General features: G+C 29.1%; 1 protein-coding gene across 1 annotated transcript in view; it reads right to left on the reverse strand.

Annotated features, from left to right (window-relative positions):
- LOC123297399 (RNA-binding protein fusilli) overlaps positions 1-23,975 on the reverse strand; it is a 92,188-nt gene that overhangs the window by 21,579 nt on the left and 46,634 nt on the right. Inside the window, exons 2-4 of the mRNA XM_044879087.1 lie at positions 7,595-8,153; positions 890-979; positions 616-670 (exon numbers count right to left, since the gene is read on the reverse strand). Of these exons, the coding sequence (XP_044735022.1) occupies positions 616-670; positions 890-979; positions 7,595-8,153 (704 nt within the window). The remainder of the gene's footprint in view (positions 1-615; positions 671-889; positions 980-7,594; positions 8,154-23,975) is intronic.

Below are 23,975 nucleotides of genomic sequence, written 5' to 3' on the forward strand. Positions count from 1 at the left end.
CATAAAATGAGTTTTTTAACAATTTGTCTCAAACGCTGGAGAAGGGGCCACAGTCAAGTTCCTGCTGCGGTTATAAAAAAATATAGATCCTAGGCTGGGATCACCCTTTACAAGGTTTGCTATACCGAACCTCTAAAGTGATCAAACACACACTCTTCAATTAAGTATTTTACTTTAATTACTATAAGCGTATTTTTCATTGTAGATATCAAAAAACAATAATGAGAAATATTTATACTAGTATTGTTGGGTAGATTTAAACATGATTAATTTTTGAAATTTATATCATTTCATATTTTAATTACGTTTCACAACGAAAACACACGAGCATATTAAAAAAATATTTGTATAGGTATATCCAATAACTTGAATTATTTCCACAACTAAGAAAATGGTCTTTTTCACACGTGGGATAAGTATATACAAGTTTTGATGACGTTACGAAAACACTTTTCAAATGTCTTTCACTTTTTAGAAGTAATTTTTGAAATTCATGGTCAGATCAAGGTATCAATACAATTTTTTTGATAAAAGATAACAAAATCTTTACGTAAAAATTTACCAATAATTTTTGGTTTCAAATATAAATAAAAAATAATATAATTAAAAACTCACCATATTCCAGGTTCCAAGACTAAATTTATTGTTTCTGGATTTTCAAATCGATGTCCTTTAAAAAACAATGAAAATATTTTAATTAATTTTTGTGTGTTATAAACTATAGGTACAAATGAAATCATTGATTGTTATAATAATTAGCAAATATAGCAAAAATTTTTAATAGAACTATTGTTTTTTTAAAATCTTTTTTTGCTGATTCTACTACAGTGTACAAAAAATTATTCATTTTATGATTTGAATAAAAAAAATTTTTGTGAGAAATAATTACCATTTGATATTAATGTTTTAACAATATTAACCATATCTTTTGCTTCTTTTATGTAAAATTCATTTTCAATATCCCGTTTTAATCCTAATGCTGTGTATAATATTAAGGAAAAAGTCTTTTTTTAAACAAAAAATTTTTTACTTACAATAAATTAAATAAAGTTGGTTTAAATAACTTGCAAATTTTCAAAAAAATAATAAAAAAACTAAACTAAAATAAGTTAATTAATTATCACTTTAAAAATATTTAATTAATAATTATAGGTAATATCAACAGGTAGCCTTTTTTTGTTTCGTTGACTAGTTTTTAATACTTGTTGTATATATGTATATAATAACAACACTGTCCGCCTTTGGTGACTAAAAACTTTAAAGAACTTGACTTGGTGGCAAGTCATATACATAATTTATGTCGCTATCGCGACTTAAGTTAATTCATAGGTGTCACAGGCTTATTTTATTACCTAACATAACTTCAAAATAAACTACATAACTTCGTATATTGATTCTTAATTAATTTAAATATGGTTCAAATACTTTTTTTCCGTTTAACTTTATTGGCTGGACATTTGAACAAAACCATTAATTTAGCAATTAATATATTTTTAATTACTTAAAATTAATTAATAAAAGTACAAATTCAGTGAGGGAAATTCAAATTTTAAAACGGACGTGACGGAATAGTATGTGGCTTGTCAGACTTGTTGACAAACTGTATGGTATTAACTACCTATATTTGTATGATATTACCATGGATATATACTATAATTACTACATACGTGGGTATTATACTCGTAGTAAACAGTACATTGAGCTGTCATCAACTGACAAAAAAAACAATATAGTTTTACAACGCTTCCATCATATTTCTATTATTTCAACTCCCTTTCGTTGAACAGGCAAATTGGATAGGTAAATAGTAAAAAATAACAAAAAAACTTGACAAAAGAATTTTTTCTTATTTGGAAAATAGTGATGTTTAATTTTACATTTCAGAAAATCAAATAAATAGTATACAGAAAATTGCTAGTGAAACTGCCATTTTCACAACCTGGAGATCTCAGTCGATTGCATATGTAAGATGTGTTTATAGGTTGATAAAATCTCTATTAATGTTGCACTTATAGGTGGCCGCCGGAAGTCAAGTTTAGATATTTGTAGCTATATAAGATATCAATTTTCGGTAGAGAAGTTGTGGGTTTTTTGTGTTGCTTCCCAAAACACCTAATGTTCAAAGTAGTAACAGCGATGAGTCGATTAAGGTTGCAATTATTTTCGCTCGAGTTCATTAACTGTGCTTATGCAACTGATTTGAAATGTGTTCAGTAAGTAATTGTTTCGTACATGTTCAGCCAGGAGCAAGTTCTTAAAAATTCATGTAACTTAAACTTCTATTCATAAGTTTAAGTAAATTTATTTTATAACATTCTAAATAAAACCTTTATCGGATAATATACCTTAAACTACTCGTAAAATTTTATTAATTCCCAAGAATTTTGAAGTGGAAAGTGTTTCAAATCATGTGCCATGAGTAATTCTGGTAACACTGACGAAAACATGTTTATTTTCCATATGTGTGTGCTTAAACTGTTTTTAAAAGTAATAGCCAACCATTCGAGTCGTGATAAATATTTATGAAACTGAAGAGACCTGACGCAAAGTAATTTCTATGACAAATCGAGATCGTCTTTCGGCGTCTTTTTCTAAAAATTAACTTGCATTTCAATAACCAACACTTACAATGCAAAATTGTTTTTCGCATTTGGTATTTTGATGCCCCTTACAAACTGGGGCCTGGAACCCCCGCTCCACTTGCTCCACCTTTGGTCCGGCTCTGGGTATGTACGGTCGATGCCCGTGTTAGTAACTTGTTAGCCTGTACGATCTGTCCAAGAAAAAACTAATGTTTAGAAGAATATCAAGAATTGAAGTTACTCCAAATGTCTCTAGATTGAGAAATTGTCGAGGCAGAGCATGTTTTATAATTATTTCTAAAAACGGTGATAAACAATGAGTATTTAGACTTATAGATTCGGCGATCGAATCGCTTTAGAGTATCGTAAAAATGTGAAAGTAATGCTGTGATGTCCGAAGAAAGCAAGAGTGTGTGACCGAAAAATACATAGCGTATACGTTTTTCAAATATTATTCTTTGAATCATTTGTTGTTGTAAATATATAATCCTGCCCATCTTTTGGTAGTTTGTGCTCGTACTACTTTTTAAGACTGGTCACGGGCTTGTATTCAGGATAATTATCATGCCATACTTCTTCGACGATTCTAAATAAATACCATACCGTACAAAATTAGATCTTTGCGATTATATGGTGACTATTAACAATCGTCGAAAAAGTATGGTATTATTATTTTCGTAAATGAGAATTTGAAAATGATTAGTGCTGGGACGAATACAAAAAAAAAACCAACTTGAATAGATAACAGGTGTATCTTAAAAAAAGTTTTTATGTTATGTTTATAGACTCTACATCACTGTATAATAAAGAGATATACAGAGTCTAAAATAGAAAAAAAAGATAGTCAGTCATAGGGTCTGTCGATGGAAATGAAAACTTAAAACTTTGAAATAACTGTTATCCACAGTGGATCTAAGTGTGGTCAATGTTGCTTAACTTCAGTGATCGGGTGATAACCATTGTTTTCGCGCACGCTCCTATGACTTTTGTTTACCCAAAAAAGTGCTCAACGTGCCTAAAGAAGTTTTTACTAAAAAAAATCTTTTAAGTGTACCTGAGCCCTTTCATCAAAACAAGGCAGAAAACATAAAAACCTTTTTCTTACTTCGTCTTGTAGACGACTAGGTAAGGTTTTTTAAATTATCAAAAAAATATTAAGTATATATTATCAAATAAACAATTAAAAAATATTACTAATTTATTTTCATAAATTATCGTCAGAGTTGGCTATTTGCTGTTTTCATCATATTAGCTGTTTATCCTAACATGTTATTCACAAATCCTAAACTTTTTTACCACTCTACTCTAAGCATGATTTTGAAATGACACCCATGAAATATTTGTAATATATGATTTGCGATTTACAATGTTTATATTTCAAAGGTAGTTTAAAATTATTTCCACGTAAGCCACACTATACACGCTAAGCATAGTCCTCTGTTATATGTATATACCATAGCTTTAAAAATGTACAAGGTCTTCCAAAAATGTTATTATTTTTTCGTAAAATGTAGTTATACTAATTTCTTCTATAATACATATATTTTTAAACAACACTGTATAACACTATATAGTTTGTCCACAAGAAGAATGTCCATAAAATTAACGCAAGAAATAATAAGGTTAATAATAAACTAGACACGGCAAATTATGCCCAGTCCGAGTGGATACCTGGCCCGTGATTAGGAGGGAGGAGAGTTGTAAGTTAAATTCTGAAATCAACCCAAATTGTTCGCATGCTCATTTTGTCTCCGTAAAACTTGCAAAAGTCCCTGTTGATTAACAATCTTGCGCTGTCATAATCATAATTATTAGTTGATAATTTAGTTAACATCGCCGATATAGACGACCAATAACGAATCCGACCGATAGCGAACATATAGTCGATGATATTATCGACTGGGTATTCACCCGTTGATATTGTCACCGGATTTCGATTGAGTATTTACCATAAAAGTAATAACATAGAAGCGTAATGTGACCATCCAAACGGTTGATCGTTTTAGAGAGAGATCTAAAAAAGTACGCGTACTGCCTTCGTCTGTGTTATATTACATGTCTTCGTCTTTATGAAATACACAGACATGCACGTGTTTATACAATAATTCAAAATATTAATATAGCGCTTTGACAGGCTGAGAGACAAAGAGGGGAGACGGCTCCTTTTTTCGGTCTCTTTTTTAACGGCCAATAACTTACTTATTGCGTTTCCTATGCTTCTACGCCTCTTTGTTATATATAACCTCTTTGGTATTTACCCACTCGGAATTTCTTGAGCGAATGAGACCCATGGGCCTGGTAGTAAAAACAGTTTTTTAATCAAAAATTGTAAATTTTTATTAATTCATAGAGAATCCGGTAGGTGGTTACGTATGGCATACAACGTCAGGTAAAATTTATTGAATATTAGGTAAATTTTGCATAATTGAGGTTGTAGATTTTAAAAATCCCAAAGTAAAAATTAATTTATTATTTAGTTATTGAAGCTAAATCACTAGCCTTCCGTAGTTAGCCAGCTATCACGCTATCTTTGTTTTCGTTGCCATCGCTTTATCGTATAAATGGAGCACATTTCAAATCATGCATGCATTTTGGGACACCCGTTACATTAACAAATAAAAAATTTTTGTAAATAATTTTAAAAAATGGTATTATACTGTTATTGTATAAATAAAAATGTAAATAATCAAAAAATTTTTTTAATTATTAATAATTATCATACAATTAATAAAAATTTTTTTAATTATAAACATTTTATTTAAGTTATAAAAATTTTTGGAAATATATCTTTGGTAACACCAAAATAAAAAAAAACTATTTTGTCAATGAGCAGTACATTTACCGTAGGACCAGGTGTGCCTTAGCGAGAGTTAGCAAAAAGCGCTTAATCAACATTAAAAAATCGTGAAATGGATGTAAGAGCACTCAAAAGCATAAATGCAATCGCTCATGGTCGGTTTCTTTTAAGATGATATCAACGATCGGTCGGTGTAAACTAAGTGTAAGGTACATAACAATAAAGTATATGAATTTCGTAGACAGAAAACGTAGTTTCGTAGATCATAATTCAAGAACACTCTGTACACAGGCAAGATGTAAAATTAATGTTAAACTTATCCATGACTCAGCAAAAATTGAAAATAGTACCTAGGTAATTCTGTCAAAATTTGAACTTCTAATTATATATGATCTTAGAGATAATTAATTATCATCATTATTATTATTGTGCAATTCTATCATCTTTTGGTAAGAAGTACCATTATCACAAACTTAGTATTAAATATAGACCATCAATATAGGATTTCGGTCTATAGTCTTTTATAAAAATTATCTATAAAAGTCTTTGTATTTGGCTTACAACTTTGGCTGATATTTTATGAAAAAAAATATATACGACAACTAGCTGTGAACTACCCGCTTCGCTGGCCAACTTCGATAAAGGATTATATTTTGTAATAACCTTCACTTCATACGCCGTAACTCTCTCTATTCATAAGGTCGATTTTTTTTATTTTGGTGCGGAATCCTAATTTTAGGGCAAAAGTCCTAGCTGTATATAATACCCGCTAAAAGAGTTCGCAACTTTTAAAAGACTTGACTGGCTTTCATGTAACTTACAGTTTTGTAATGTACACATCATGCCTTTTTTTTGATATCAGACTTGGGTATATTTAAAAATATTTTATCATTCATACCCACTTTCACTATCTCTGTACCAAATTTCATTTAAATCGGTTCAATAGTTTAGGCGTGATTGCGTAACAAACAGGCAGACAGGCAGAGCTACTTTCGCATTTATAATATAAAATAAGTAAAAAATAATACCTAAAATATTTCTTTTAATGTCAGTCTATAAAAATTATTTAATATAAGCCTGTGACTGTAAAGTTTACTATTCCATATACTCAGGGTCGCATTTAAAGACTTTGATATCTCGGAAAAAGAATCAAGATGACCCTCATACAAAAAAGCAAATGAAAATCTGATAATATAGTGTTAGACAGACTATTATTATTCGATTCAGTTTGTATATTTACTTTTACATGAAAGATAATACCACCCGCATATATTTATAAAATCAATTGGTTGCAAGGTTCGTATAAAAATTTCCAATGAATAACTTTTTCTGAATGATTCAATACCAATATCTATCTACATAGATCCGAAAAATGGACGGAATGTATGCCGGAAACATCGTTGAGTGTTAAAAAAAAACCCCATAATTTCAACTGCAATCGATTGAAATTTTGTTTCGTTTTGCTTAGTCTAGACTCGAGTCTGCAAATACTGATTGTCAAATAAATCGACATACAAACAGTCAAAGTTAATTTCAAAATTGCTTCCTCGCATTTATGTCACTGTACTATGCAATATTTTGAATATTTTACGCACTAATCATTGATATAATAATCAATATAAAAACATACAAAATAACATAGAATTATGACTAGTAATGACTAGTCATTAACTAAAGTAACATTTCCGTCTTATATTCATATTTATTTCTTTAAATTTCAAAGTTTAGTATATTGCCTCGAAAAGTGAAGCAAAAGTATATTATCCGTGGTAGCTACTCTATTTTCTACGAACACGAACAATATCGTTAAGCTAAATAATAAGTTTAATATTTACAGACGTCACTATTTACTTGCCGGTTTTTTACAGATGTCACTAGCTCTTGGACATTACTTGACTAATTTAAAAAATAAAAGTAATAATAGGTTCTTTTTATTAGAGCTTTTTTCTAAAGTTGATGTTTTTAAAGTTTGCAAATTTTTAATGGTAACTTAACTATAAATATTCGAATTTCTAACACTAAACTAGATAACGATAAGTTAAGTATTTACATATATCACTAGATCCTTAACGATGTTTTATAGATGTCACTAGCTACTTGATATTACAGATAGTAAGAACTCTACCGTACAATGACTACACTAAAGTTTATTTTAAATTTGTAAACAACTCAATATTCATCCATAATTTTATGTATTATGTTTAAAAAAGGATACGTTCAATCATTTCCGTAATATTTGTTGGCATTGGAGTAATTTGTTGTTGTTCACCAGCAATTGCCAGTAAATTATTCATTGAATTTGTATTAACTGGTGGCACCGCTACCTGAGTACCATTTAAAGCATGCTGTTGCTGTTGTTTAACCGTCAAATATTTATGTACTTCTTTTCGTAAATCAAAAAACAAGGTATAATAGTCATTTAACTCAATATTTTTCGAACAACATTCCGGATGTAAACATTGTCGTAATGGTAATTGTCCATCGGTAATAAATTGAAAATTTGTTAAATGTAATGGAACTGTTTGACCATTTTGTTGTTGTGGTAATGTTTGTTGTGTTGTTCCATTTATAGATGGCGTTGTAGTTGATGATTTGATGTCTAATACACTTTGTAAATACCTATCGAATTCGTATATTACTGTTGCTAAAGGTTGTCCAGCCGTTTTTACCATTTCTTCGGTTAATAAACTGTTCATTTGTACTTGTTCGGATAAAACATTACCATTAACATCTGCAACGGATGGTTTTACTAGATACTGTCGAGCACCAATCACCTAAAACAAAATATTTCTATTTAGTACTATGTATTTAAGGTACACGAATAGTAAAATTTAATTCAATTCAATTCAAGTTTATTTATTATTTTTTTAAACAATACAAATATTGTACAGAACATGTCATAAAAAGAGAAAGGGAAAATAAAAGGAAGGGGGAGGTATGCAGCTATGCCTGACTTTTTTAGGAACTATCCCGGTATTCACTTTTGTGCAAACCTAATGGAAAACCATAGGTTTGATAGCCGGCACCTGATACAAAAAATCAAATACCTCTCGAATAACACTCATAGTGTGATTCGGATGTCTTGAAAGTTTAGAGAGAGGGTCACTATTTTTGCATCTTTTCTTAGAGTCCTATGAAAGAGCTGTCCAACGATATGTTTTTAACAAACTACAAATGGTAAAGTTAGAGGGGTTTTATAATTTTATTCATATAACATAGACGTACTTGGCAAATTTATAAGGATAATTTTACTCATTTGGCAACGGAACCTTAAAAAGAGGTAAGAATTAAATTTTTTCTGCTGGCTTGATAGGTAGTAGGTTAATTGAGTATTCGATAAAATCTGTAGGCTGGTAGAAACAAATTTCCATTTTATTTCTTTTACAACAACTCAAAGCCCAAACTCTCTTTTAAAAATGCATATCCGCTCCTAAACTATTAGTTCTATTCATAAATTTAAACTTATAAAACTAACCTTATGCTTTCACTCGAGCGTGAATTCAATAAAGATTCAAGAAACCAGAACAAGTTATGATTTATAGAAACACGAATATTAGTAGAACATATTCACCTGTTGGTGGTATACCTAGTAGTTATGTGTAAAAAAACTTGAACAAAAATGAATAAATAAAATTTTTTTGAAAATAATAGAATCGACTTAGAAAAAATTGCACAAAAAACTAAAAAAAAATTTTTAACTATCTATAATTTATTATCACTTATTTTTAAAGAAAAAATTCTTGAGTTGGTATACTTATTTTAAAATAATTTGTTTTAATTTTTTAGTGAAATTTTTTAATTATATAAAGTGGACATTTTTAAGTTAGTTATATTCTTTATATACATAGGTACTAGAACCAAAGAATACAGATATACACACTGTATTTTTCGCTAAAACCGTTTCAGAAATGCCATACATTATTCCTTTTAAAATAATCATAAAAATGGCTCTCAAATGTCCTTTAAGTTTGTGATTACATACAGGTACTACAGATTTCAAATAAATATATAAACTTTCACTCTCGTCAAAGAAGATAAGCAGCGCTGGATAAACACTATGGGCACACAAAAAAAATTTTCTCCACGAGTTATCGAGAATGTTCTGAAAAGTGTAATCTTGTTAGAAACATTAATTTTTTATTTTCAAAAAAATCAATAACTTGCATTCCTGCATCATGTTGTTAGTGCTACAGTCAGATTTGTAAATGAGATTACGTTTCTGAATTACGATCAAGATGTTTAGCATATGAAAAGATTCAAGAAGAGTTCTTGGTTATCAATGAATTTGGTAATTTGATTAATAAAAAAATTCTTAGGCGATTTAAACGTTTTAGAAATGCTTATTTAACAGACTTCGAGTCTTCATTGGATGATGAACTTATGCACTTTCACGCGTATTGTACTGAAAAAATGAAATTAACCTTCCGATTTATTGAAACTTGCATATGAACAAGTTTTATACTAACGCTTTTTTAACGATAAAATGATTTTTTTATTTAAAGAAATTATTTTCTACCTTTTAGTTCAACTAGTTACAATAGCCTGTTTTTTAGTTTTTTTAAACTATTATTTATTTCTTTTTTTAATAGTTTTGAGTTTCTAGTTGCTACGACAGCAACACTTTAAGGATTAAAATCTTAGATTTTAGATATTGAATTTTTAGTTCATCTTCAAGTTTATTTCTTTACCCTTAAAATAATCCCTGACAGAGTTGCAAATACTGTGTGTTTTCATCGAAACAAAAAGTGTCTTTTTTTGCTTTAGGTAGATTGTACAGTTCAGAAAAAAAAAGTCTATGTATTCATTCAGAAAATGTAAATGCTAAATCTAAAGGTCTTTATTGATATTTGGTTGAAATATTTGAAATGGAATAAAACCAAAAATAAAATAATTTGAATATGAATTCAAAAAAGTTATGAAAAATAAGTAATATCATACAATAGATGATAACGCAATAAATTACGTTCGTCTTTTTTTACATATTACAATGAAATAATAATGGCGTGTGTATAATTTTTTATTAACCCTTTTCAACTTTCAATCAAAATTTATTCAATTTTGTAATAAGTATTGTACAGTTCAATTTATACAACATTCATAAGTATACCTAACGATTGGGTTCATAGTTATTATTTTCAAATATTAATTAGAACATTTTATTTTGAAAGTTGCGAAAAAGGTGTTTAACATATGAAAAATATCTAAACGTTTTAAAAATGCTTCTTTTTTCTCAAATCTCGAGCCTTCATTGAATGATGAACTTGTGCACTTTGATGCGTATTGCACTGAAAAATGATAGAATGAAATCAACCTTCCCGTCAATTCAAGACTTTTGCAAACGAACAAGCTTTACACTGAATTTTTGAAAGTGGAAATGGCATTTCTAATATTTATCTCATGCTGTAACAAACTGTAACGTAGAACGTTCGCTTTCATGTAGAATAGAGTTAAAAATTACTTACGTTCTACGATAAGTGACAATAGACTAAATAGCTTAGCTATTCTATGCATCGAATCAGATGTACTTGAACGCTTACATTCTGAAGATTTAATTGACCATATGAACAGATAAGTCAATATAGGTAACTGTACCGATCTGTGAACCAATCGAAATTGGTATCAGAAGGAAGATAATTTAATTACGAAACTAATGGTATAAGGTTGCCTGCAAAAAACTCTCATAGAAATATTTGATTAAAACTAACTCAATTAACATTCACCATTTTCATCGTAATGCTGCATCACCAATCTGTAATTAGAAGGCCGCTGCTATTAACCGGGGCCACAGGGGGGTATAAAAAATGGCTGGGATATGCCACTTTTTACGACGAGTACTTATTTTAATGTTAAGATACTATTATTGTAAATATTAGTACTTATCGTAAAAAGTGGCATATCTCAGCCAATTTTGATGCTTGAAAGTTGGATAAACAAGTGAAAACAAACAATTGACTGAGGTAATTGTTGAAATACCATGTATAGGCAGTGTTGATAACTCTGTCACATTTCACATACATACATATCTGACATATTTAACTGATATTCTCATATAATGCGCAAGTGTTGATGCGCAATCGTTTGTTTTTTTGACGTCACGTAAATAACAAAAGATATTCACTTTGATATTCCTATATTAATACATACTATAAAATTTGCACCTAATTAACGCTCTCGTGGGTAAACAGTGATGTTTACAAAAAAATGTTTCAAACAAAAGTTTTTTATTTTTTTATAAGCAACATTTTTTACATTTAAACTTTTGTTCTATCTCTAACGGTTTACAAGATGGGTCCTACGGACCCAAGACCCAATTGACCTATGATGCTCATTTACGAACTTGACCTGACTTTTTACGTCCTGAGTACGCTGTAAAAATTTCAGATCGATATCTTTTTTCGTTTTTGAGTTATCGTGTCCACAGACGGACGGACAACCGGAAATGGATTAATTAGGTGATTCTATGAACACCTATACCAAAATTTTGTTCGTAGCATCAATATTTTTAAGCGTTACAAACTTGGGACGAAATTTAATATACTATGTATATTTCATATATACATGGTATAAAAACAAAAATATGCAGAACTTTATCAGATATATATTTTGTATGAACATTTTTAGTGAATTAAATTATTTTACGATAGAAGGCTATTTATTGGTTAAATTTATTAGTGTCCATAACTCCTGAAAAACTATTGAGTTTCGAATAAATGGCTTAAAAGGACTTTCGACTTGTTCAGAGAATACACTCTTTAGCTATGTAGGCCATTCTTTTTTTTATTTCGGTACAAGTCTTGTCTTAGAAAATCTAGATAATTTCCGATGAGGTATAATTCTAAAACGCAGGATATATGTAAATTGGATACCCGTACAGTAAAATTAATGACAATATGATGGAAAACTCAATTATTTTTCTATTTGGTGCTTAATTTGTATATTTCAAATTAAAGTAGACACTTCTCAGTTCCCAATAAGATAAATATCTCAAAATAATAGTGGAATAATAAAGCATGTGAAGCAGAAAACAGAAAAAAAACAGAAGAGTGAAGTGAAGAGTGCAACAGAAAAAATGTGTGTCATGTGTGTTTTCGCATTATGGAAACTTTAGCATTGAAATGAAACGACACGAATGATTGTGGTCCAGGAACCAGTTGCAAAATTTCCAGGGTATTTGTTATATTGATGAAAACCATCAGGAATGTTGGTATTCACGTTTTTAAAGAAAAAGCGTCATGCCTGAATTCCGTGAATAACCCCAATAGAGAAGGAAAAATTTTTTTGTTGCAAAATTCACACACTTAATGGGTATATAAGTTATAATGATAAATCCTGTGTCCAGTTGTAAAGCTCAGAGTTTTATTCAAGGAAAAAACTGAATGCCTGGATGAAATATGACCCAAGTTGAGACAATCACGACTTTCAATGGGGAAAAATCAGTGAGGTCGCGTGACGCGAAATGGTCATAATAAAAGAAAGTTCAGCCTCCTTGGTGGATCAGTGATCAGCTGCTGGACTGCCATTCAAAAAACCTGCGTTCGAAACATAACAAAATCGAAATATTTTTTATACTAAAAACATTAAAATCAAAATATGGTGATGGTAATTTATTTTTAAAAAGCTTCTACCTTTTTATTATTTTTATGTCATAAAATGTTATTATATTACCAGCATTTATTTATATTGCCAGCAATTATGCAAGATTTGTAACACAAAGATTGACGGTTATATATTATTTTGTATGTACCTATAGTTAATTTTTTAATAAATCTTAATTCTTGGTCTTTCAAATGCGATTAAATACTTATTACAAAAAATTTATTTTTTGATTCAAATTTATTTTTGAAAAACCAGATTACTTGCTATCAGTGGTATAACTACCTAACTTGGAGTATGCGGCTCCAAAAAGGCCTTTTGAAGAACATAAATACGATTATTTTTTGCGAATTATGAAAATGTATTAGAGGAATTGTTCTAGTTATCATGATCATTTTTATGATTGAGTTTTATTCAGCTTGAACACAAATCAATACTGAAAATTTATCTTTCATAAATTCCCTAGTAAAATTCGGAATTATTTCAGAATAAATGTCCTTAAAAAGCTGTCGACATTGTAAATACTCAGTTACGAGAAAGAAGAGAAATCATGCATGTTTTTCGCGTTGTCTGTCCTACTTATCTGTTTCAATCGACTGAATATTAACTATTTAACCATTTAGCGCTGTACAAGATTTATATACTGAATATTTAGAAGACATTTCAGATCAATTGCCTCACTAATTGCTATCGTTCAAAACTTGCTTCAAATATGATTTAATGAATATGAAAACTCACTCCGGATATGTTTGAATTCAAAATTTTTCTTCGTGCAGTAGTTTAACAGAAATAAAAACTGCTCTTTATTTATTTCTAACCGTTGTTGTCATAGTAGCAAGAGCAGAAACATCTTTTTCGAAATTGAAACTAATCAAAAATTATCTAAGAATTATTATGGAATAAGAAAGGTTGAGTTCTTTGGATATTATTTCTATTGAAAGCCAAGAAGCAAGAAATCTAGACGTTTCCCATCTTATCAATGTATTTGCGAATATGAAAGTTCGCAGCAAAGATTTTACCAAAGCGTATAAAATAGAGAAGAAGGTGGCGAATACAGGCACGAATCTCATCTGGTATTTGTGTTCAAGTACCAAAGTACCGTCATGCCAGTTTAAATCTGTTTTTGCATAAAATTTTATATTTTTCTTTGGTATTGAATGGAATAAACTTTATAAACTTCAATTTTTCGTTATCAATTAGTTTAGGCGCATTCCTACTTTCTCGTGTTTTACAATTTTATGACTGGGCACAATCACTAGAGGCATTGGAACTCGTATACTCTTTCTTAACATTGCCAGTAATGGGAACCTCTCTTCTATTTTATACTCTTTGGATTTTACAAATCACTTATCTTTAACGCCGTTTCTATACATGTTTCAGAACAACAAAATAATATTCGTTTTTTCGCTTGTAAAATTGTTAGTGAGGATCCAATAGAGGAGACAAGACCCTCTTTTTGTTCGGTGGAACACATCTTATAAACAATTATCATTTTTATCCATCGAAAAATATACATATTTAGGTAATTTGGAAAGTAATTTTCAGATTTATTAATCAGTCAAAGCTAATCATCATCAGTCATGCCGGTCTTAACAACATGTTAAGTTGAAAGATGACAAAGCTAAAAAATTATATAAGTAAAGAAAAACGAAATAGTCCTTGATACATGGTTTTATACCGATTTATTAATTAATTGCAACAACAAACACACTTAATATCAATATGACATTCAATTCATCATAAAATTGTCTACATTCAGTCATTATTTTATGGATGATTATGTAATACTAAAAAATAAACATCGTTAAAAAACTTTTTCTAATTTGGAATTAAAATTTATAAAACACAAACAACAACAAAAAAAAAAATATATTTCCTGTGTTATAAATTTATTGTTAGTATCAATTTGATGTGTTTTTTTTGTGGATATATGGATATTATTAATAAAAATTGTTTTGTTTTATTTTGAATATGATTAGAAAGGGGGCGAAAGTTTATGCCACTTGTTATTCAAATATTCATCAATTTACTTAAATGATTAAAATACAATATATGTTTAACTGGCATTTCCTGAGTTCAGGAACTGCAATAACTATCCAGGATTCTGAGAAGTTTATTTTAAAATATTATTGTTTGTGTGTACTTAATCATGTTGAAATAGCTGAACGGATTGTGATGAAATTTGACACACAGATGGTTTATAATCTATGTTAACATAATCTAGAAATCGATTTTAACCTACTTTTTAGACTCTTTAGTTGATTTTTTCATTGAATGAAGAGGCAAAAGATACCTAATTCATTATACATTCACATGTGCTGTGTCATATTTGTTCCCGAGTCTTTTATAATTGCGTAGTTTTCCGATTTTTGTATATAAACTTTGTAGTTTGTGCTGTAAAACAATTATTTTAATGTTTTGTAAGGTATAATGTTTTTACAAAGTCCTTAACAAAATTTGTGTTACAAAAATTGTTACATTTACCCTTTTTATATGCGTATGGTTTTCAAGATTGTAAACAAACATTTCTGTTAAATATTATGTACTTATTGGCGTTGCAAATTATAGTTCTTTTTATTATCACTAGATAGAGTCTTTCATAGTATAAAAGTCGAATACTTTATTTTTTCTGGATTCAATTCTAAAGTTCGTGCAGGTAGACATTCTCAGTTTCCCGACGGTTGATTTTTTTTAATTGGCCAAAATCGATCTAAAACTCAAAATCAAACTAAAAATATTTTGACTGTTCCACTGTTCCACTTAACATAGGCTAAAAGGCGTTGTATTCTTGATAATAACGAAACGAGAATGTACAAAAAAATGTCGGGTTGAAATCAGACTCTTACTAAAAGCATCAGTTACAGTTGATTGAAAATGAGTAAATACACTTTTCCTAGGAAGAGTTAAACAGACCTGATGTGGTTTAGTAAAAGTTGATGATAATAAATTAATTTCAATAAATCAATAAATCAATAAGCCCTCTATCCTGAACTTCCGTCTGTTTTGAAGTGTTTGTTTTCCTCTTTTAGAGGATATCTCAGTTCAGTGTGCCTTTTGGCAAAGGCCTCCTCTAACATTTTCCATTGTGATCTATCTCTGGCAACCCTTCTCACCAGCTATGATCTATGAGCTTCAATTCATCTTCCCATCTCTTAAATTGTCTTCGCCGTTTCCTTTTTCTATCTCTGGGATACCAGTCGATCACAATTTTACTCCACTTTTCCTAGTACCCTTTTCTTGTATCCTGTCCATCTCCATTTTAGTTGGTCTATTTTCGTTAATTAATTTAGTTTAAGTGTAATAATTATGTCAGATTCCTTGTTGTAACAAACGATAGTTTACATTTCTATTAGTTTCTTTTTTTTATTTACGGCAAGAATATACGGACACTATCGTGTGTTTAGCGTGAGTCTCACGTTTAGATAATTTGGTGTAGATAATTAGCGTGAACAAAATATTATCTAAGTTTTTTGAGGAAAAGTTTATAGTTGTTCTTCGTGATTTCTTTCATTCACTGATCCACGAGTTAGCCATGCTTTTAATGGGGTCGAGTTAGCATGAGTCTACAGATCTCAGGAGTTACAATGACAGGCGGTTCTGAATAGTGTGTGAGTAAAAGATCGTAATTTGAATTCAAAACCTATCGCTTAACGCTATTGTACCTCCTGTTTCTAGGTTCCTTACTTAAACAGGTATACAAATTTCAACCTTACAGAACCAAGTTTATTTCAAGCCATATACTGTACACCTTGTTACCTACATGTCTGGTAGGTACTTGTGCCTACAAAAATCGTCCAGCAATTTTTTTTATCAACTTTATAATCAATAAACTAAGTTGAATTAAATTTTCAAGCTTACAGCGTTAAGTTTTGTTTTTAACATTTTTTGATAATTTAAGAAATTTGGGGTTGATGTGCAGGGCTTAGGTATGACCTGGCAGGTTACTATAATTAGCATGCTATAATTCATCACAAATTTCTAGCCTTACAGGAATACTGTTACCTAAAGGGTTCATTAGCTCTTAGTCTACTAGTAAAAAACAGTTTTCAGTTTTAATAAACTTTTATTAAAAAGACCAGTAGAAGTCGATTTTACCTAGGAAGAGTCAATTTTTATTGGAGGATCAACTATAACGTTTATGCATACGTCTGTGGTTATCTTTACAGATCTGAAATATATATTTTATTTTTTGTCTATAAAATTGCAATAATTTGTTTGGATGTCAACAAATAATTTGTTTAGAAATTGTTGCGTGTATTTTCACATTTGAATAACATATTTATTATAAGTATTATTATTATTATTGTTATTATTAGCTATCTCTTAAGTTGCGAAAGTTAAAATTATAATTGTAAAGTTTATATTTATTTATTTATTTACTTTTTTTTTTTTGGTGTAAATCATTAACATAACGCAATAAGAATAGTTGGTTGGTTTTTACTAGACGGTTGGTAACAGATAAATAACTATTAAACAATCATTTAATTGTGTAATCAATTGTTATTTTTTTTGCTAATCATTGTTGTTTTAATTAAGTTTAAATTAATATTTAAAAAAATAATTATTATGTATATAGGATCTATCAATAGGTATGAGGTAACTTAATTGATCAACGAAAGACGAAAGTTCATAATTTTATAAATTTAATTGAGGGATTATAAAAAATCATGTTGCGTCGTTGATATGATTTTGGATTGGAAGGATTTAAAATAATGATGTTGTAATTTAACAGGAAACGCTGTTGGTAATATTCCATCTAACGCCAATTCTTTCAATAAACCAAAAAGAAAAAAAACACAAAAACTTTGGGTTACAATTAAAATTTTATATTTCAGACTTACAAGTAAATTTAATATTCAATTGGTAAGTTTGTATAAAAACGAAATTTGCAAAATTTAAGAAACTCTCGGTGTAAAACAGTAAACCTTTGTGCATATCTTATATACAAAGGTATTATATTAAAAATAATTTTTTAATTATGAGATTTCTCGAAACTACGTTTTTCAAACTGGTACGACATTTTTTTTCGTAGCCAACGAAACTGATCTTTACCCGTTTTTGTTTCGTTATAACGAAAACTAGAAAATCTCTGAAAAGTTAGAAAAACTATTCCTGCTTTTTTGTAAAGTGGTATAAATTTACTACAAAAACTAGTGGCGCTTTTTACTAGTAGTGCTGATATTTTAGCGTTAAAATAGAATAAAAATATAATAAAAATTAACTTTTTAAAGGTTCAAATGCACTCTTGGAAGACACACTCTGCAGTGCAGTGGTCAAAATCGACTAAAAGCGCAATACAAATTTTTTTAAGAACTTTTACAATAACATCGACTAAGACTCTAGGATATTAATGTTGTTTTTTTTTGAAAAAGGATATTTAAAAAGTGTGTTTTTTCGAAAATCTAAATAATTTAGTCCTTAGCATTGGAAAGCATACGGAATGCCAAAAAATGGTGGAAGCGTCGAGAAGAAAAAAGTCATATAAGTAATTCTAAGACTAATACTAGTAATTCCAGACAATTAAATAAAAAAGCGAGATAATCAAATCGTGTTATTAAAAAAAAGGTATAATGGAAATTGTAAAAAGATGTTCAATATATAATATGACTCTTCAATTGTAAATATTTCTTGCTTTGCAGAGAAAGCAGTGATTATAATAAAAATATATGAGTGTGAAAGTATGTTTGTTTAATCCTGCGGGAAAATTCTTATAAAAGTTTCAAAATGATCAATATTTATCACTCAACTAATATCTCAGTTGCTGAATAGTGGCTTCAACTTGAATTGGTGGCAAATAAAATTGAATTTACGAAAGAAAATATCTCAAACAAAAGTTTTTTTTTTGAAAAAGAATCAAATCACGATATAAATATATGGGGTAAGGTGTAGTACCTAGAGTCAAGTGTACGTCGATCCCTCTGTAGTTTCTCGGCAGATATTTAGTATAAACATCATTTGTATTGAAATTAGGGAATTTTATGAGAATGAAGGAATGCTGACGACTGATTACCAAGGTTGTTTTATTTTTGAATTGATTTTTAAAAAACAACTTTTCCCAAAAAAAGTAACAAATTTTTATTCTTCTGGCTTTCTATTCACAGGCTGACCATTGTATACTGTTTTATAAATTACTCTCAACATAAATCATAAGTTATTGGTGAGTACGTTGTTACACCATATATTCCATATTTACACACAACGTTAAATTTTGAGTAGAAAAAGTTTCAAATACGCAAAGTGATGTACCTTGAATCTAACAACCTAATGTACCTTGATTGTACCATTTATACATGTTAATATGTCCCGTATGCATTAAATTTTACACTTGCATCCTTGTGTTTTTAATTCCAAGTATAGGTAATGCCATTTGAACCTGTGGACGCTGAGAGTATTGTACTCTTGTAGTAGCAAGGTTTTTCATGTTTCAGGCAAACACTTTGTATGATACTGTTCCCTAGGGTTTACTGTAATCATTACGTGTTGAAAGAAGCGATCTTAAGGTATAATCAGTGAGGATGATTCTAGTCATTAGGGAATGAACTATTGTACATTATTGTCTTTTATCATAGACCCAAATTTCACTCGTTTTTATCGATAGTTGTTTAATATTTAAATTCTCGAAAAAAATATATAGTGTTGAAGATTAACAGTGCTTTAAACAGAGACAATATTCATTGTGATACTTCAATGCATGCCCTTACAAAACTCCTACAATATCAACGATCTTGGAAATGGCTCCCACGATTTTCATGATAATGAGAATGCAGGGGTTTTTTGAGGCAAATAATCGATCTAGCTAGATTTCATTCTAAAAAAAAACGTCGTTTTATTCGTCTTTTCATGTAAAACTGAAACATACACTGCAAAATATGACTCTTCCTGACATCTATTGGTGTATATTATAGTTAACGAAATAAAGTTCATTACCGGGACATTCAAATTGGTATTTATGTGGAGTTTTAAACGATTCTTATATTAGTGATAAAATTTAAGCCTTTTTAACTAAAAAAATACCGGGCAAAGCCAAGTTATCTCGGTCATCCAGGTACTATATAGGTACTTATGAAAATGAATGGAGCACATGTGTAGATATAAACAGGTTTAACTGAAAAAAAACTTTAGAATTGTTTTTCATGTCAAAAAATATTTTCATATTTTCATAGAAAAATATTGTAGGCACTTAAAAAAAAGTTAAACAACGCAACGATTTAAAAGTGTCTTTCAAGTACATACCAGTCAAGGTTTTTCAGTTAAACGCTGTATACATTATTAAGTACATATAGCATTCATTTATATAAGGTTTTTTTTTATTCATTTCATTATTTTTAAATTTGAACCTTTGAACTTTTTACATGTATTAAAATAGTAATAATAAAAAATTAAAACTTTATATTACATACTAGTTAATATGCATACAAAAGTAATTTCATTTGATGACTTTTAATGAAAAACTTGAAATAATCATATTATTAGTGTCCAATAATGAACAAGTATTTATTAAATTCAAACGTTTCCTTTATGACTAAGAGACTTCTGCCATTAAATATCATTGAGAGAATAACTTTTTTAATAAGTAAATATAATACTATAAGGATAAGCAAGGCTAGTAAAGCTGATTGTGAATGAAATAGAGGACTTCCGCGGTGTGTTTTTCGCAGTAACAGGTCAACTACTGATCAAAATATTTATAATAATGGCCGATACTCAGTTTATATGAATAAAGTGTTGTATTTATGATCGCCGTTAAATACTATTTAAAACAAGTGAAAACAAACAATTGACTGAGTTATTTTCGAAATACCCTGTATAAAATGTGTTGAATATCGGTGCTTGCATTATTTTTTCTAAATTAGAAGAGTTCAAAAAACCAACACAATTAAGGTAGCCTTTCGGCTGCCATTTATTTGATTTTCGAAAGTTATTTCTAGATTTTTTTTTCGTTTTTCGAGAATATTTCACAAGACCACTAGTTGGAGCTACCTGAAATTTTCTACCTATCTTTTATGGTTTTGGAGAAAATGGACACCAAAATTTTATTAAAATTTGTGGCCTCACAGGTAAAAAGTGACGTTTACGAAAAAATTTAAAAAGAAAAATTTGTTAATTTTTTTATAAGAAACATTTTTTACATTTGAACTTTTGTCTATCTCTAACAGTTTACAAGAAGGGTTCTACGTATCCAAGACCCAATTGCCCCTTTTTACTTATTTATAAACTTAGCTTGACTTTTTACGTCCTGAGCACGTCATAATTTTAATCTTCTATTCTTTTAGTCTAATTTTAGCTTGAAATCTCTTTGTTTTTGAGTTATCGTGTTAATAGATGGATAGACAAACAGAGATTTGGATATACAAATCCATAATTCAGAATAAAAGAAAATACCTTTAAAATATAGGAAAGAAAAATATAGAACGACGAAATTTGAACGACCAAAACTGTTAGATATGTCTGGGAAAGAAGACTAAACAGTTAAAAACTATTTAAAGAACCTTGTATAACAAACATCATAAAAGCAAAGAGACTGGCTAGGTCAGGTTTTTAGACTAACAATGGATAGAGTGGCAGGATAATTGCCGACAAGAGGGAATTCTGAAAAAGAGAGTTCGAAGAATTCCCAGACCAGAAAAGTTAGAGGCGAAGAAATTGGAAGAACGGGTGTTCCAAAACTGGAAACAAGTAGCGTATAGAATAGAATCAAAAGATCAAAGATTAAAGCAAAAATTCTGAAGTGTTAAATGTTAAAAGTTTAAAGTTGGTTCTGAAATTTTATTATTTGTTAATTTCTGAAATATCTACATATTGGAAGCCGAAAGATTGTCGCTAATATTTGTTAAAAGTTGAAAGTTCATCGATTTATCGATTTATTTTTTGTTTAAAGTGTATAATCTATTAATTGTAAAAGTTCATTATTTGTTGAATTTAAAAAGGCAGTGGATTGCCTTAAATTTATAATTTGTTAATACTTTAAAATTTATAATCTGCTAAGTATTAAAATTTCTTTACTTGTTGTTTTTTTATGCAGTTAAGTGTTAAAAGGTTCATAACTTGTTGATATTTGAAAGTCAATGTATAATTCTACGGCTGAATGCCATAACTTTATAATTTGTTATTTTTAAAAATAATCTATTAAGGATGTATGGGCATGACAACAATGTTTGATTTAAAGGCTTGAATTTTATTTATCCATATATACATGTATAAGATTGTGCTTTTCATAACTGGATGTTAGTCAAAAAATCGAAAACTCGAATCGAAATACATGTATAACATGTGTATACGTAATACAAGTTACCTATTTATTAATTTTATAAGTCAACTTTAACATGAACCGTTCTATTAAATAAACAATTGATTATTTATTAACAAATAGAAACATTTGCACAACCATGACATGGTTTAAGAATGATATTTGACACCTAAAAAACATATTCCACTAGGTTTAAACAAAAAGAGAGGTTCATCTTCTTTCATTTGGTCTGATATATTTGATCTAACTCACAAAAGTGTTAGTTTGATGTTTTTCCTCTCTACAGGTCATGTCCTCCATACCTTATTAAATTCAGTGAGTGCATTTAGGTAAAAAAAAAATATATATTTGACCAAAATTCTAATCAAGCAGCGAAGTACAGTGACTGACTGACCACACAATGTATTTAAAGGTGTGTTAAAACCACAAAGTTAGCTTGTTAATTTATTTTTAGACATAAAATAATATAAAAAAAATGGTGAAATTAAATAATTTTATATGATTTTCTAAAAATTATGATCTAATTAATAAAATTTGATACGTATGTTAACTTTAATAATTAACGGTAATTTATTTAAATAAAGACATTCATTTTAATATTATTGTAATCAATATTTTTATGATTTTTATTTTAGTAATTATTATTCTTCGCTACAGAAAATTTATTGTTTTGTAGTATCTGAAGCAAAAAAATTATGTTCTATTTCATTCATAAATATTACGCAAAGATTTTAAAAATATCATTGGGCAGTAGCAAAAAACTTAGGTGGTACTGTTTTTGAAAAAAATTAGTCAAATAAGAAATTGTCATATCATATTTTTGGACGCCCAAAATGCGATTAAGTATTTTGAAAATAGATAAAAAATAAATTCGAAGATAATCAAAGATATCTTTATAGGTGTATTTTTTATGATTAAGAATATTTCTGTATCGAAAGTAGATTTTATAATTTAATCTATAAAATTCAGTTAGTTCATTTTGTAATTAAAAAGCCCAACAGACTAAGTAAAATTTCATTCAGTTAGTTTATAATTTGAAAAGTTAAAAGATATAAGCGTAAAATTAAGCCAAAAAAATTAGTGTGTATTCTGCGTTAACAATATTTCTGTACCTATCGATAGTAAATCTCTAAAAAAGTGAAGTAGGTAGTTAAAGGAGCCCGCAATATTAGATAGAAAAATAGCTTTCTGTAAAACTTTATATAACCCACTCTAAAATGTACTCTGGATCATTCTGCTCAAAAGCTCGCACGGCAACAAAATTTTTAACAAAGTAGTTTTCGATCTACGGATGATCAAAGCTGCGAATACCTATATCATAGTTTTTAGTATATGACTGAGAAAATGACTTTCTGTGAAACTTTTTCAAACCGCCCCCAAAATGTTCTTTAGATTGTTCTGATCGAAAACTGTCACGACTACAAACATTTTTAACGAACAATTTTCGAACTACGGGCGATTAAATCTACACATATATTTTAATTATAGTACCAATATGAATAGGAAAATGGCTTGCAGTAAAACATTTTCAAACCGCCCCCAAAATGTTCGCCAGATCGTTCTGATCAAAAATTCTCACGGTCACAAAACTTTTTGATCGGAACGACCCATAAAACACTTTGGAAGTGGTTTGGAAAAGTATCACAGGAAGTCATTTTCCTATTCATATAGGTAGATACTATTAATGTAATATATATGTAGCTTTGATCACCCGTAGCTCGGAAACTACCCGTTAAAAAGTTTTGTGGCTGTCGGA

The sequence above is a fragment of the Chrysoperla carnea genome, chromosome 1 (genome assembly GCF_905475395.1).
Source record: "Chrysoperla carnea chromosome 1, inChrCarn1.1, whole genome shotgun sequence".
Taxonomy (NCBI): Eukaryota; Metazoa; Arthropoda; class Insecta; order Neuroptera; family Chrysopidae; genus Chrysoperla; species Chrysoperla carnea.